General features: G+C 32.9%; 1 protein-coding gene across 1 annotated transcript in view; it reads right to left on the reverse strand.

Annotated features, from left to right (window-relative positions):
* Positions 1-14577, reverse strand: part of COL24A1 (collagen type XXIV alpha 1 chain) — a 279723-nt gene that overhangs the window by 100226 nt on the left and 164920 nt on the right. Inside the window, exons 31-32 of the mRNA XM_076010342.1 lie at positions 9299-9352; positions 2520-2573 (exon numbers count right to left, since the gene is read on the reverse strand). Coding sequence (XP_075866457.1) covers positions 2520-2573; positions 9299-9352 — 108 coding nt within the window. The remainder of the gene's footprint in view (positions 1-2519; positions 2574-9298; positions 9353-14577) is intronic.

Genomic DNA, 14577 nt, shown 5'->3' on the forward strand with positions numbered 1-14577 from the left:
AGTTATAGTTAGGAGGAATGATTCAAGAGATCTATTGTATAGCCAGGTGAGCATAATTAATAATATATTTTTGAAAAAGACAAAGAGAGTAGATGTTAAGTGCTCTCACCACAAAAAGGGTAACTATGTGAGATAATGCATTTAATTAGCTAGATTTAACCAACCCACAATGTGTATATACTTCAAAAGATCATGTTATACATGATAAATACATAAAATGTAGCTGTCAATTTTTTTTAAAAAGTAAAAAATTCATTGCTTCTTGGCCTTTTGGCTAAAATCAAGTGTAGTAAAAATTAAAAAATAACCTGATTTTAATCTTATAGACCTCCTGCAGTCCTTCTTTACTCCCCATATGTCAGTCCCTTTTGGCCTCCTTTATTCCTTTCCTAGGCTAAATCCAGTAGCTGATCACTGTGGTACACTTTTTTATTATGTCAATCCTGGATCAGCACTTTAAATTGCCTTTACCATTTCTATTCCCTGATAAATACTGCTGGAAAAAATTACACCCTTACACAAAGTGGCATCATTACATGTTGAGAGGCACAGTGGCTAAGAGCATGGGTTCTGGAGGCAGATTGTCTAAGTTTAAATCTAGGTTCTACCACTACTACTAGCTATTACTCTTGAGTAAGCCACTTAACAATTTCACACTTTAATTCCTTTATCTGTAAAATGGGGATAATAACTGCACCAATCTCATAGAGTTATTGTGAGAACCATTAATACAGTAAAGCATATAAATAAAGCTAGGCACACAGAGAGTTCTCCATCATTAAGCATAATTATAATTATTATTATTAATATACTTCAAATACACCACCTCCTAGTTTAGTTTGACTTTGAGGTATATCTGTTTTTTTACTTGTCTTTGGGCATTTCCCTCTTTCCTTATCCTCAACCGCTATTCTAAACCATCATATTTTCATCAAGTTGCCTACTCAATCCCCACTCTTTACCACAAGAGAATGTTTATCTTATTCTCTTAAATAATTTCAAGCTATGAAGCATGATTTCTCTCAGCTGTCTTTAGGTGCAGAGGATATAGCATAATATAGCTATAAGCATTAACTTTTGAGTCAGATCAAAGCCAGGCTTTGCTACTTGTTAGCCATTTACCTTGGGCAGGTTGGCAAATAGGACCTTAACCTCTCCAACAGTCTTTTCTGGTCTCAGGAAAAGGTACTGCTATACATCTTGCAACACCTAATATTCTGGGAATAGTTTTTGACTTCTATTTCCGCTTTACTTTCCAAATTCCACAAATATGCAGGTTCTGCAGAATTTATATAACAAATATCTCTCAAACCGATCCCATCCTTTCCTATTCTATGCCTGCTGCTTTAGTTCAGATGCCACCATTTCTTGCCTACTTCAATGTAACAGTTTTTTAATAGGTATAACTGTCTTCATTCTTGTTTCCTCAAATACATCATTTATGCAGTTGTTAGAATTATCTTTCTAAAATACAAATTTGACTTTATTATTGTCCTGTTCTATACAATTATTTGCTCTAGCCTGTAACAAAATTTCAAGCTTCTGAACAGAATACATAAAACTTTTCATGATCTAATTATTTTCCTATAACTTCATCTGTTACCACTCCTTGCTTCGACTTTAAGTATTAAAGAATCCATACTGCTTCATATTTGCATGTTCTTGCTCATACTATCCCCTTTTTCTGTATTTCCCTAATCCTTATTCCCTCTTTTTATAAGGCTAACACCTACTCTTCCTGAAAACTCTTCTGCTCAACACCTCTTCCTTCACACACACACACACACACAAGTCTTATTTTTCCTTTTCTCTAGGTGGGGTTAAGGGCCCATTGCTGTGCTCCTATATTGCCCTGTCAATAGCCCCATCACTGGGTCCAACACATTGCAGTATAATGACCTTTTATAAGACTATCTTCTGGATTAGATTATAAACTTCTAAAGGAGTCAGGGATCATGTATTTTCATCATCATTTAATCCCCAGCGGATACACAGTACATGGTAAGAAAGCATAGAATAATCAAGGAATACCAAATAGGTCAACAAATCTTTCATGTGGGAAAGGAGAAGAGTTGTACTGGGGATATAGTTAACAGGTTTGCGGAAGTTTGATCATGTAGAACGTTATTTATCACGTTAAGAAATTGGCATTTTATCTTAAAGGCTATGAAAGGTCTTGAAAAATTTCAAGGAGATGAATGATGTAAGAAAGATAAACTGAAAACAAATGGATGATGAAATGATAGGACTTGGAGGCGACATGGCATAAGAGTAGAGGACTAGGGCACTGGCAATAGGATTGAAAAGGGAAGGATAGATTTTAAGAGAGAAAGGGGGAGGGAAGCTTACTCAAAGGGAAAAGATGGATGATTGGAGAGGATGATGTAGGCTTTATTTACTGAATTTGAAACAAAACACTATAGAATTATTCTTCATAGTAGATATATATTAACTTTACCTTAGAATCTTACAAAAGGTATTGAGTATTGATGTATAAGAAAGAGCCACAAAAAAATTACCTCAACGCCCATTTCCCCAGGAGGTCCAGCATCACCTTGCAGTCCTCGTGGTCCCTATATTAAAATAAAATTTAAGATATGAGAACCAAAGTTTATTCTATTTCAATAAACACTGTACCTAGATATGGAATTTATGCTATGACATATAGTTATATAATACATTTATTAATGTTTTACTCTACTGTATATAAACAAAATTGTATCTTTAGTTGATTCTTCTGTACTTGTTTATGCACAGTGTTAAGTTTTGCTTGGATTCAAAAGAAAAGGAAAGAAAGGAATACCATTCATTCCTTCACTCTCTAGTTCACTCATGCATTCGACAAACATTTATTAAGCACCTAATAAGTATCATATATAGTGCTAACTGCTTTAACAAGTTATATTATTTGATGGGTATAATATAGTCATACATATGCTTCATATTTCAAGCAAATATATGACAAACAAAACAGTATTTTTAAATAAGAAGTAAATACATGATCATTTTTACTATCTCTATAGTTTTGCCTTTTCCAGAATGTCATATAGTTGAAATCATACCGTATGTAGTCTTTTTAGACTGGCTTCTTTTGCAGTATACATTTAAGGTTTCTCTATAAATTTTTGTGGCTTGATAGCTCATTTATTTTTATTGTAAATAATATTCCATTGTATGGGCATACCATGGTTTGTTTATCCATTTACTCATTGAAAGGCATTTTCTTAATTTGTTCAGGCTGCTATAACAAAATACCATAAACTGATAGCTTATAAACTACAGAAAATTATTTTTCATATTTCTGAAGGCTGGGAAGTCCAAGATCAAGGTGCTGGCAGATTTGGTGTTTGGTGAACCCATTTTCTGCTTTGTAGATGGTACTTTCTAGTTGTACAGAAGGGGAGAACTACCTCTGTTGGGTGTTTTTTTTAAGGGCACTAATCCCAACTGTGAGAACTGTGTCCTAATGACCTAATCACCTTCCAAAGATTCTACCTCCTAATACCATTACTTTGGGTATTAGGAGTTCAACATATGAATTTTAGGAAGACACAGTCTGACCACAGAAGACATATTGGGTACTTCAAATTTTTGGCAACTGAATAAAGATATTATAACATTCGTGTGCAGGTTTTTGTGTTGACATAAATTTTCCATTCATTTGGGTAAACACCAAGGGGTACTGATTACCTGTTTGTATAGTAAGAATATGCTTAGCTTTGTATTAATAAAAAACTGCCAAATTGTCTTCCAAAGTGGCCGTACCATTTTGTCTTCCCATCAATAATGAATGAGAATTCCTTTTGCTCCACCCACATCCTCATCAATATTTTGTATTGTCAGAGTTTTGGATTTTGGCCATTCTAATAGGTATATAATGATATGTCATTGTTGCTTTAATTTGCAATTCCCTAATAACATATGATGTTGACATATTTTCATATGCTTCTGTATCATTTCTATATCTCCTTTGGTGTGCTGTCTGTTCAGGTCTTTTGTCCACATTTGTAATTGAGTTTGTTTTCTAATTGTTTCCTCCCTCCCTCTTTCTCTCTTTCTCCTTCCTTCCTTCCTTTTCTTTACACATACAGGTCTCCTCACTCTGTGGCCCAGACTGGAGTGCAGTAGCCCAATCATATCTCACTGTAACCTTAATTCCTGTGCTCAAGCAATCCTCCCACCTCAGCCTCCTGAATAGCTAGGAGTACAGGTGTGTACCACCGTGCCTAGATATTTTCTTAAATTTTTTGTAGAGATGCAGTCTCACTGTGTTGCCCAGGACTGGTCTTGAACTCCTGGCATCAAGCAGGCCTCCTGCTTTAGCCTCCTAAAGTGCTAGGATTACAGGCCTGAGCTACCATGCCCGGCCTATTGTTGTCTTTTGGGCATTCTTTCTATATTTTGGATACAAGCGCTTTATGAGATATGTGTTTTGCAAATATTTTATCCCAGTATATAGTTTATTTTTTCATTCTCTTAACAGTATCTTTTGCAAGGCAGAAATTTTTAATAAAAACCTATCACCAAACCCAAGGTCACACAGATTTTTTCCTATGTTTATATTCTAGGCATTTTATAGTTTGCATTTTATATTTTAGTCTATGATCCATTTTGAGGTTTTGGGGGGGGGTTGGTGAAAGGTGAAAGATCTGTGTCTAGATCCATTTTGCATGTCGTCATCCATTTGTTCCAGCATCACTTGTTGAAAAGACTCTCCACTGTATTGTCTTTGCTCCTTTGTCAAAGATTACTTGACTATACTTGTGTCTATATGGAATGTATATTGTGTAGAACAAAGATTATATCTGTCTATATTTCTGGGCTTACCATTCTGTTTCAGTGATCTACACTTGGTCCTAGAACAACATGGGTGTTAAGGATGCTAACCACCTGCACAGTTGAAAATTTGCATATAATTTTTGACTCTCCCAGAACTTAACTATTGATAACCTCCTGCAGAACAGAAGCCTTAGAGATAACCCAAGCTGTCGATTAACACATATTTCATATGTTACAAGTATTAGATACTGTATTCTTACAATAAATTAAAGAAAAGAAAATGTAATTTAGAAAATCATAAGAAAGAGAAAATATATTTACTATTCATTAAGTGGAAGTGAGTCATCATAAAGGTCTTCATCCTCATTATCTTCACATTGAGTAGGCTGAAGAAGAGGATGAAAAGGAGGGGTTGGTCTTGCTGCCTCAGGGGTGGCAGAGGTAGAAGAAACTCCATGTACAAGCAGATATTTGCAGTTCGAACCCATGTTGTTCAAGTGTATTCATCTATTCTTTTGCCACTATCACACTGTCTTGATTACTCTACTTTTATTATAAATCTTGAAGTCAGGTTGTAGTCTTACAGTCTTGTAGTCTTACAACTTTGTTCTTCAATATGGTTTTGGCTATTCTGGGTCTTTTTGCCTTTCCATAAGAACTTTAGAATCTGTAAATAACTACAGAGGAATTTTCTGGGATTTTAACTAGAGTTGCATAGAATTGATAGATCAAGTTGTAAAGAACAACTTAAACATCCTAACACTATTGAGGCTTCCTATCCATGAACATGGAATACCTTTCCATTAATTTAAATCTTTAATTTCTTTGACCAAAGTGTTATAGTTTTCCTCTTGAAGATTTTGTACATATTTTGTTAGAGTTATACCTATTTCTTTCTTTCTTGTTTGGTGCTAATGTAAATGGTATTATGTTTTCATTTTAAATTCCAATTATTTATTGCTGGTAATATAAGAAAGCAACTGAATTTTGTATATTAACTTGTATCCTGTTAACCTTGTTATCCTGCAACCTTGTTATAATTGCTTATGAGTTCCAAAAGTTTTTTAAAAATAAGTTCTTTGGGATTTTTTTACATAGACAACTAAGCCATCTACAAACAAAGATAGTTTTATTTCTTCCTTCCAAATCTGTATACTTTTTTATTTCCTCTTCTTGTCTCATTACACTAGCTAGGACCCCTAGTTCAATGCCAAATACATTTACAAAAGGAGAACATCATTCCTTGTTCCCTTGTTCTTAAAGGGAAAGTAGTTTCTCACCATTAAGTATGATGTTGGCTATAAGGTTTTTAAAAAATATATGTTCTTCATAAAGCTGAGGAAGTTTCCCTCTATTCTAAGTTTGCTGAAAGTTTTTATCATGAATGGTGTTGGATTTTGTCAAATGATTTTTCTGTACCTTTTTATATCATACTTTCTTCTTTAGCCTGTTGAGGTGATGGATTATGGTAAGGGATAGTCTAATGTTCAAACAGCCTTGCATATCTGGAATAAATTCAACTTGGTCATGACATACAATTATGTTTATATATTGTTGGATTCTATTTGCTAATATTATGTTGGGGCTTTTTAAATCTGTATTTGTGAATGATATTGGTCTGTTATTTTCTTTTCTTGTAATGTATTTATCTGGTTTTGGTATTAGCACAGTTCTGGCCTCACAGAATGAGCTGGGAAGTGTTCTGCTGTTTCTATTTTCTAGAACAGATTGTGAAGAAACGATATCATTTGTTCCATAAATGTCTGGTAGAATTCACCAATGAGATCATCTGGGCCCAGTACTTTCTGCTTTGTAAGGTCATTAATGATTGGTTCTATTTCTTTAATCAATATAGGTCTATTCAGATGATCAATTTCTCTTTGAGTTTTGTTAGAATATGTCTTTCAAAGAATTAATCCATTTCCTCTAAGTTATCAAATTTGTGGACATAGAATTGTTCATAATATTACTTTATTATCTTTTTAATGTCCATGGGTCAGTAGTGATGGCCTCTCTTTCACTTCTGATATTAGTAATCTGTGTTTCTCTCTTTTTTCCCCCTTCATTAACCTTGTCATGGGTTGAACAATTTTATTGATGTTTCAAAAGAACCAGGTTTTGGTTTCATAGATTTTCTCATTGTTTTCCTGTTTTCAATTTCATTGATTTCTGCTCTGATTTTTATTATTTTCCTTCTGCTTAATTTGTATTTCATTTGTTCTTTTGTTTCTGTTTTTCTAAGATGAAAGCTTAGATTATTAATTTGAGATCTTCTTCTTTCCTAATTTTTCATTCAAAGCTATAAATTTCCTTCTAAGAACTGCATCTCACAAGTTTTGATAAGTTGTATTTTCATTCAGTTCAAAATACTTTTTCATTTTTCCTGAAACAACTTCTTCGATAAAAATGTTATTTAGAAGTGTGTTGTGCATTCACTAATGTTTTGGGATTTTCCAGCCATGTTTCTGCTATCGATTTTTAATTTAGTTCTATTTTGGTCTGATAGTAGACATCATACGATGTCTATTCTTATGATGTTTAAATTTGTTAAGGTGTGTTTTATGGCCCAAAATGTGGTCTATCATGGTGAATATTCCATGTGAGCTTGAGAAGAATGTGTACTCTGCTATTGTTGGATAAAGTATTTTATAAATGTCAATTAGATCTAGTTGACTGATAGCACTGCCCAACTTTCTTTTTACTGATTTTCTGCCTTCTAGATCTCTTCATCACTAGTAGAGGGGTGTTAATGTCTCCAACTGTAATAGTAGATTCATGTATTTCTCCTTGGAGTTCTATCCGCTTTTACTTCATATATTTTGATGCTATGTTGTTTAATGCATACACATTAAGTATTGTTATGTCTTCTTAGAAAAATGACTTATTGCATTATGCAATGCCCCTCTTTACCCTGATAATTTCCCTTGCTCTAAAGTTTGCTTTGTCTGACTTAGAAAGGCTACAGTCTTCTTTTTTTTTTATAGGGTGTATGTATAGTATAGGTATGTGTCAACATATCTTCTATACCCTTTATTTTACCAATTCTCTTCTGTTCTTTTCTATGATTAGGCCAGGCAGCTCAAATATATAAAACAGAACATATCCATTATAAATTGATTATATTTTATTTGCCAGTCCCACTGACCTTGTGACCTGCATGTTAATTTTTATGTGGTGTTACACCATTAGTTATTTAAGGCTACAGTAACAAGTCTTTTCTTATGTAAATCCTAAGATACTATCTATGCTGTTGCCATAGTTCTACTGGCACACTTACCTTTACTTAAATGTCTTCTTTAATAAGACTCAATTAGTTTTCATTCCATTTCACTTCATGTAATGTTACCTACCAGCTGAATGACTATGCCTTGGGGTAAACGACCTTTGAGAAAAGGTTCAGTTTAACAAACACACATTGAGTAGATTTAACGTGCCAGACATTATACCAGGAAAGGCGATTGCAAAGATAAAAATAAATGATCTTTCACTTTAAAGAGCTTACAGAGCTTTTAGGTGAGCCAGATATTTAAGTAAATAATGCTAAAGATAGTTGTATTATTTTAGGTCCAATAAATACTAGAAATGGGATGGCAGGTTAAAACACAAAATAGGGAGACAATCACGAAGGATTTAGTAGAATAAAATCAATGCCAAATCTAACATTATTTATTTGAAAAGAATTATACATATTTCAAATCCTTACTTATTGTTTAGAGAACTTATAGGTTAAGTATATATATGAGAAAAGAGCTATGGCAAGAATAGCTCTTTGTTAGAATTTTCCACTTGCTATTATCTAAAAGAATTATGTAAAGGCCACCTATAAACCTTTGTGTCAACTGATGATAAAATCAACCCAGTGGTCTGAAAGACTATATTGTATTGTAAATCTAAGAAGCACATTACAGCATATTACATCTGACACCATTAATCAGAAGAATGACTTCAATGGCAATAAAGAATAAATTGTAAGAAAGTAGGTGTGACAAGGTCTTTCCTTGTCACAATTTGTTTTCCATGGAAACTCTATAATTGAATCATATTTATGAAATTGTGATGTAAGCTTTTGTATTGTTGATGCCACAACATTTCTGTCATGTTTGTACCTTTTGGCCCATTAGATGTAGAGTTTGGCTTCTCTAAGAGGTCTTTTATTATAGAATTGGCTTCATAAATGTGATTGTGTGTGTGTGGCAATGTAATAATTATAAGAACAGCAAGCCATTCAGAAAGAGAATTTCTGAGATTCAATAAAACAAAGTTTTCTTTGTTGAAAATAGCAATATGCTCAGTTTTAACACTTCCAGAAGAACAGTACTATATTTGACTATATGAAACCAGAAAGGCACTAAAAGCTATATTACAGCAAAATTTTCATTCTCTATAATTACTCTATGGTGTCTATCATAAATGCTTCTTTCTAATACATGTCAGTCACAGCACAGCAGAGAAGTAATAATGGAAAGATAAATGTACATTATGAGAAAAACACATTAGAAAAGTATAAAGATAAACTTACTGGTTCTCCTGCAAGTCCCCTGTCTCCTGTACTTCCAGGGGGTCCCTGTAAACCCTAGACAAATAAAGGCAAAACTTGTAGAAAAAGTGATGTTTGAAAATGTTTTAGTCAGTATTCTTACCTTAGCTTTCCTTATGGATCATTCCACTTAATTTTTTGTCTACCTCTATTCTTATTTTTTCTTTTGTGGTATAAAAGAAATATTATATTTTTATGTATAAAAATATACATAACATAAAATTTACCATTTTAACTACTTTGAAGTATACAATTATGTGTCATTAAGTACATTCACAGTATTGTGCAATCATCACCACTATCTACCTCCAGAACTTTGGCATCTTCCCAAACTGAAACTCTCTACCTATTAAACACTAATTTTCCATTGCCCTTTTCTCTTATTTCTGGTAATCACCATTCTATTTTTTGTTTCTATGAATTTGAATAGCATAAATACCTCATATAAGTGGGCATACAATATCTGTTCTTTTGTGACTGGCTTATTTCACTTATATAATGCCTGCAAGGTTCATCCCTGTTGCAGCATGTGTCAAAACTTGATTCCTTCTTAAAGCTGAATAATATCCCAATGAATGTTTATCTCACACTTTATTTATCTATAACTGGACACTTGGGTTGCTTCTACCTTCTAGCTATTGTGAATAATGTAGTTATCAACCTGGGTGTACTGGTATCTGTCTGAGTCCCTTTTTTCAATTATTTGGGGATTTACCTAGAAGTAGAACTGATGGATCATATGGTAGTTCCCTGTTTAACTTGTTGAGGAACCACCAAACTATTTTCCATAGTGTCCTCCCATTTTACATTCACACCAGCAAGGCACAAGGGTTCTAATTTCTCTACATTCTTGCTAATGTATATTTTGGGTGTTTTTTTCTCTTAAATAATGCTTCAATAGCATCCTCAAGTATATGCGATAGGATCTTATCATGGTTTGATTTACACTTCCCTAATGACTAGTGATGTTGAGCATTTTTTCATGTGCTTATTGGCCATTTGTATATTCTTTGGTGAAATGTCTATTTCAAGTCCTTTGCTCATTTTTTCACTGGGTTGTTATTTTGTTCTTGAGTTGTAAGAGTCCTTTATTCTACCTCTATTCTTATATTTAATCATCACTAATATACTATGAGAAATATTTATCCAGAATTATTTTAAATTTGAATTTCCTTAAAATTTTAATATTGATATAAAAGGTTTTTTTTTCTTCTCAAAAATAGTAATGGTCTTGTGATGTGTTAACAAGTATGCCTTCTCACCTTTAAACCTGGCAAGATACAGAGGTCTCAGAACCTAGATGACCAGAAATGAGAATATTGGACCTCTAACTTCCTGGTTTTTTTTTTTTTTTCATCTTTACACCCTGTACCATAAAAGACAGTCTTGGCTATGAAGTATGTTATAAAATGGTAAACAGAACTCTAAACCAAATTCCAAGCCTTCTCTGACCCTTCCATTCAAAGATTTACTGAGCATTTACTGTGTGCCAGCCACTGATGACTAATGATGATATATAATAAATTGCCCCATTTGCAGTTGTACCTTCTATATTATTGACCTTGGGAAAACTGACAACTATGTTAGCTAATCACAATTACTATTTTGCCTTTAAAATTATCAATAAAAGCTAAGAAAAAATATGACATTAAATTGGAAGTAAAGATATTTAAAATTCTTAGCAACACATATCTTCTAAGTTATAATCATCAATGCTCTGTTTAGTTTCTTTGGTTAGAGAAAGGGAAATACGTAGAATTATAGACAAGCATATGGTTAAGGCCTTGTTTCAATCATGAAAATCATATGCTGCTCATTCACTTCAGGCTCCTTAATTAAAAGACACAATCAACATATGGGATCCCTCTGTGTGCGGTATACTAATGGAAACATACAGCAAAAGTTCAGAACTTTAAATAATATCTGCCCAATTTTCTTTGTATAGCATGTGTGGACATAATTTCAAGTTTACTATGTATTTTTAATGCTGTTGATAAGGCGTAAAAGCTGTTTTGCAAAGTTATGAAACTATTCAAATGAACTCTAATTTTATTGGGGATGAAGAAGAAAAGCACAAGCTGGAACAAAATAAAAATTCTCTTTAAGGCTTTTCAGATACTATTATATAACACTAATGATATATTACTTATAGTAGAATTCCCTGCTACATAACTACAACTCAGTAATTATGATAATGATGATCATTAGCATAATAATGCCTACTGTGGTTATTATTTATTGAGAGCCTGTGCCAAGAATATAATAAATATTTTTTGTTATAACTATGACAGATATCCCATTTTAAAGATAGGAAACTGAGACTCAGGTTAAGTAATTTGTACAAAGTCCAAACAGCTAGCCAAACAGCTAGTAAGTAGCAGAATCAATATTTGAAATCCAGTATGTATGACTCCAAGACAATATGACACATTATATGCAGGAGAATAATGATGGACATCTAATAATGATGGACTATAACTGTGGACTTCTCATCAGAAATACTAGAGGCCAAAAGAAAATGGTAAATCATCTGTATAGTGCTGAATGAAAATGCAACAAAAACACCACCATGTCAACCCAGAATTCTACATCCAATGAAACTCTTCTTTAAGAGTAAAGGAGAAATAAAGACATTTCATAAACAAAAACTAAGAGAATTCAGCACTTGAGGACTTCACTATAAGAAATCTAAAGGAATTTTATAGACTACAGGGAAATGACACCATTTGGAAACACAAATCTTCAGAAAGGAATGAACAGCACCAGAAATGGCAAATAGATTGGTAAATGAAAAACACTATTTCCCTACTAAACATCTCTAAAAGTATATATTTCATTTATATTTAAGAAAATAATATTTTATTTATGTTAAAGCAAAAATTATAACTTTGTAACATGCAATTTATAATATATGTAGATGTAATACATAAAACAGTTATAACATAAAGATAGAGCATTGTTAAATGGGCCTATATGGTTGGCAAGTTTCTTACACTTGTGTTAAGTATTTACATAAAATATTTATTTTGTGGCACTTTACAGAAAACGTTTGCTGACCCTCGACTTAGAGTGACCACTTAAAATAATGAACTATAGCTAAAAAGAACTATAGCTAAAAAGCCAACAGATTAAAACATAATTTTCAAAATTATTCAATGCCACCAGAAGACACTGAACAAAAAGATACAAAGTAAAATAAATCATAAATGGTAGACTTAAATCAAATCATATAAACAATCATATCAAATGGAAATGGAACAAATACTCTAATTAAAACGAAGAAACTGTCAGAATGAATATAAAGCAAGATCCAACTATAAGACATTCACTTTAAATAGCAAGACATAGACAGGCTGAAAGTAAATTAATGGAAAAGATACACCATGTAAACAGCAAGCATAAGAAGGCTGGAGAAATTATTTTTAATATGAGATAAATTAGATTTCAAATTAATATCAGATAAGGTAGATTTCAGAATTAAAGGGAGAATAGAGAAATACAAAATCATAGAGATTTTTAATACCTTATTTCATTAATTGATAGACTATCTAGATAAAAAAATCAGTAATATATTAACTGTTATAGTTTTTATATGATTTAGAAAGCCATGACCCAGGCTTTATTACCTTAATTGGATTGTGGCCTTTTCTTCCTGATTTTCTCTCTGAGTCAGATCTATGTGTTGATGGAAAGCAAGTACTGTACAGGAAATGATATTGGTTCACAGATAAAAATATATTTTTACTAGTTATCTGGACCACCAGAGTATGATATGTGTTGCTAGTTTTCATTTAATACCTGGCTTCAGAATTATGGCAATTCATCATAGATGGAGGGAGTCATAGAGATTTTATCAGTCTCTTTACTTTTTTTTTTTTTTTTTTTTTTGGAGATAGAGTCTCACTCTGTTGCCCAGGCTAGAGTACTGTGGCATCAGCCTCGCTCATAGCAACCTCAAACTCATGGACTCAAGCAATCCTTCTGCCTCAGCCTCCCAAGTAGCTGGGACTACAGCAAGAGTCACCATGCCCAGCTAATTTTTTCTATATATTTTTAGTTGGCCAATTAATTCTTTCTAGTTTTAGTAGAGATGGGGTCTTGCTCTTGCTCAGGCTGGTTTTAAACTCCTGACCTTGAGTGATCCACCTGCCTCGGCTTCCCAGAGTGCTAGGATTAAGTCTCTTTACTTTTACCAATGAGAAAAACATGATCCAGAGAGCTAACCAATTGTAACATGTTTATACAGTTTTTAGGATCATGCAGAACAAAGGTCAATTTAACCTCCAATATATCTATTATATAGCACTGCTTGCAGTTGACAGTGCATAAATGGCTGGAGACACTAAGGTTACTCTGAAGGATCAAATCAATCTTTGGGGCTTGTCTGACTTTTTTCAGCTGTTTGTTCTTAGCTTCTCCAAGATCTCAATTCAGTCAAGGAGACAATGTAGGCATAAACTTCAACAACTAATACAAACTCATGATTTAATGTACAACCAATTTCATACACTAAGGTAACACAACTCTTTCAGCAGTCCATGAGACTTGCTTGTCATAAACTAAGGTTACAAAATGATTCTGGTATTTTTATTGAGGACGTCAAACATCAAATATCACACTTTCCAAGCATACCTGCTGGGATGAAAATGAGGATTAAATTCTAAGGAAGGTCAAAAAGTGGTAATTATTTTTATTTCTCTAGGACTCATTTTTTTTAAATGAGAGGAATGAATTTGATGAACTCCAAATTTCTCCACTCAGTGCAACATATTAGCTTTGTATACAGTACAGCAAAGTGGTCAGAATCTATAGAAACACCATTTACACTGATATAATAGAAACCCAGATGATGAATATTAATACTCAAGGAATATTCTTTGGGGGAAAACTTTAATTAATAATACAATGTTGCACACAAGTTCTTTCCCTGGACACAATCATTTTTTTTCTTTTAGGTCTCTGATATTTTAGACTTGACCACAGTCAATTATATAATGCTATTGTGACAAATAACTGGCAGGGGGCAGCAGATTTCAAAGAGGAACAAGCATATGCAGTGATATTAGTGACAATTACTATAGTAGCTAAAACATTTTGATTCTATCCTTTTCTGACTCCTCAGCTGCGATCTATTTATATTATCATCTAATGTTATAACTTTATATTATATACACACGTATATGACAAATAAAAAGGTCATCATTAAAAATTATGATCCTGAATGAAATTAAAAATACTCATACATTTAAGCTTATGGGCTC

Source organism: Microcebus murinus, chromosome 2 (assembly GCF_040939455.1).
Source record: "Microcebus murinus isolate Inina chromosome 2, M.murinus_Inina_mat1.0, whole genome shotgun sequence".
In the NCBI taxonomy this organism is placed as follows: Eukaryota; Metazoa; Chordata; class Mammalia; order Primates; family Cheirogaleidae; genus Microcebus; species Microcebus murinus.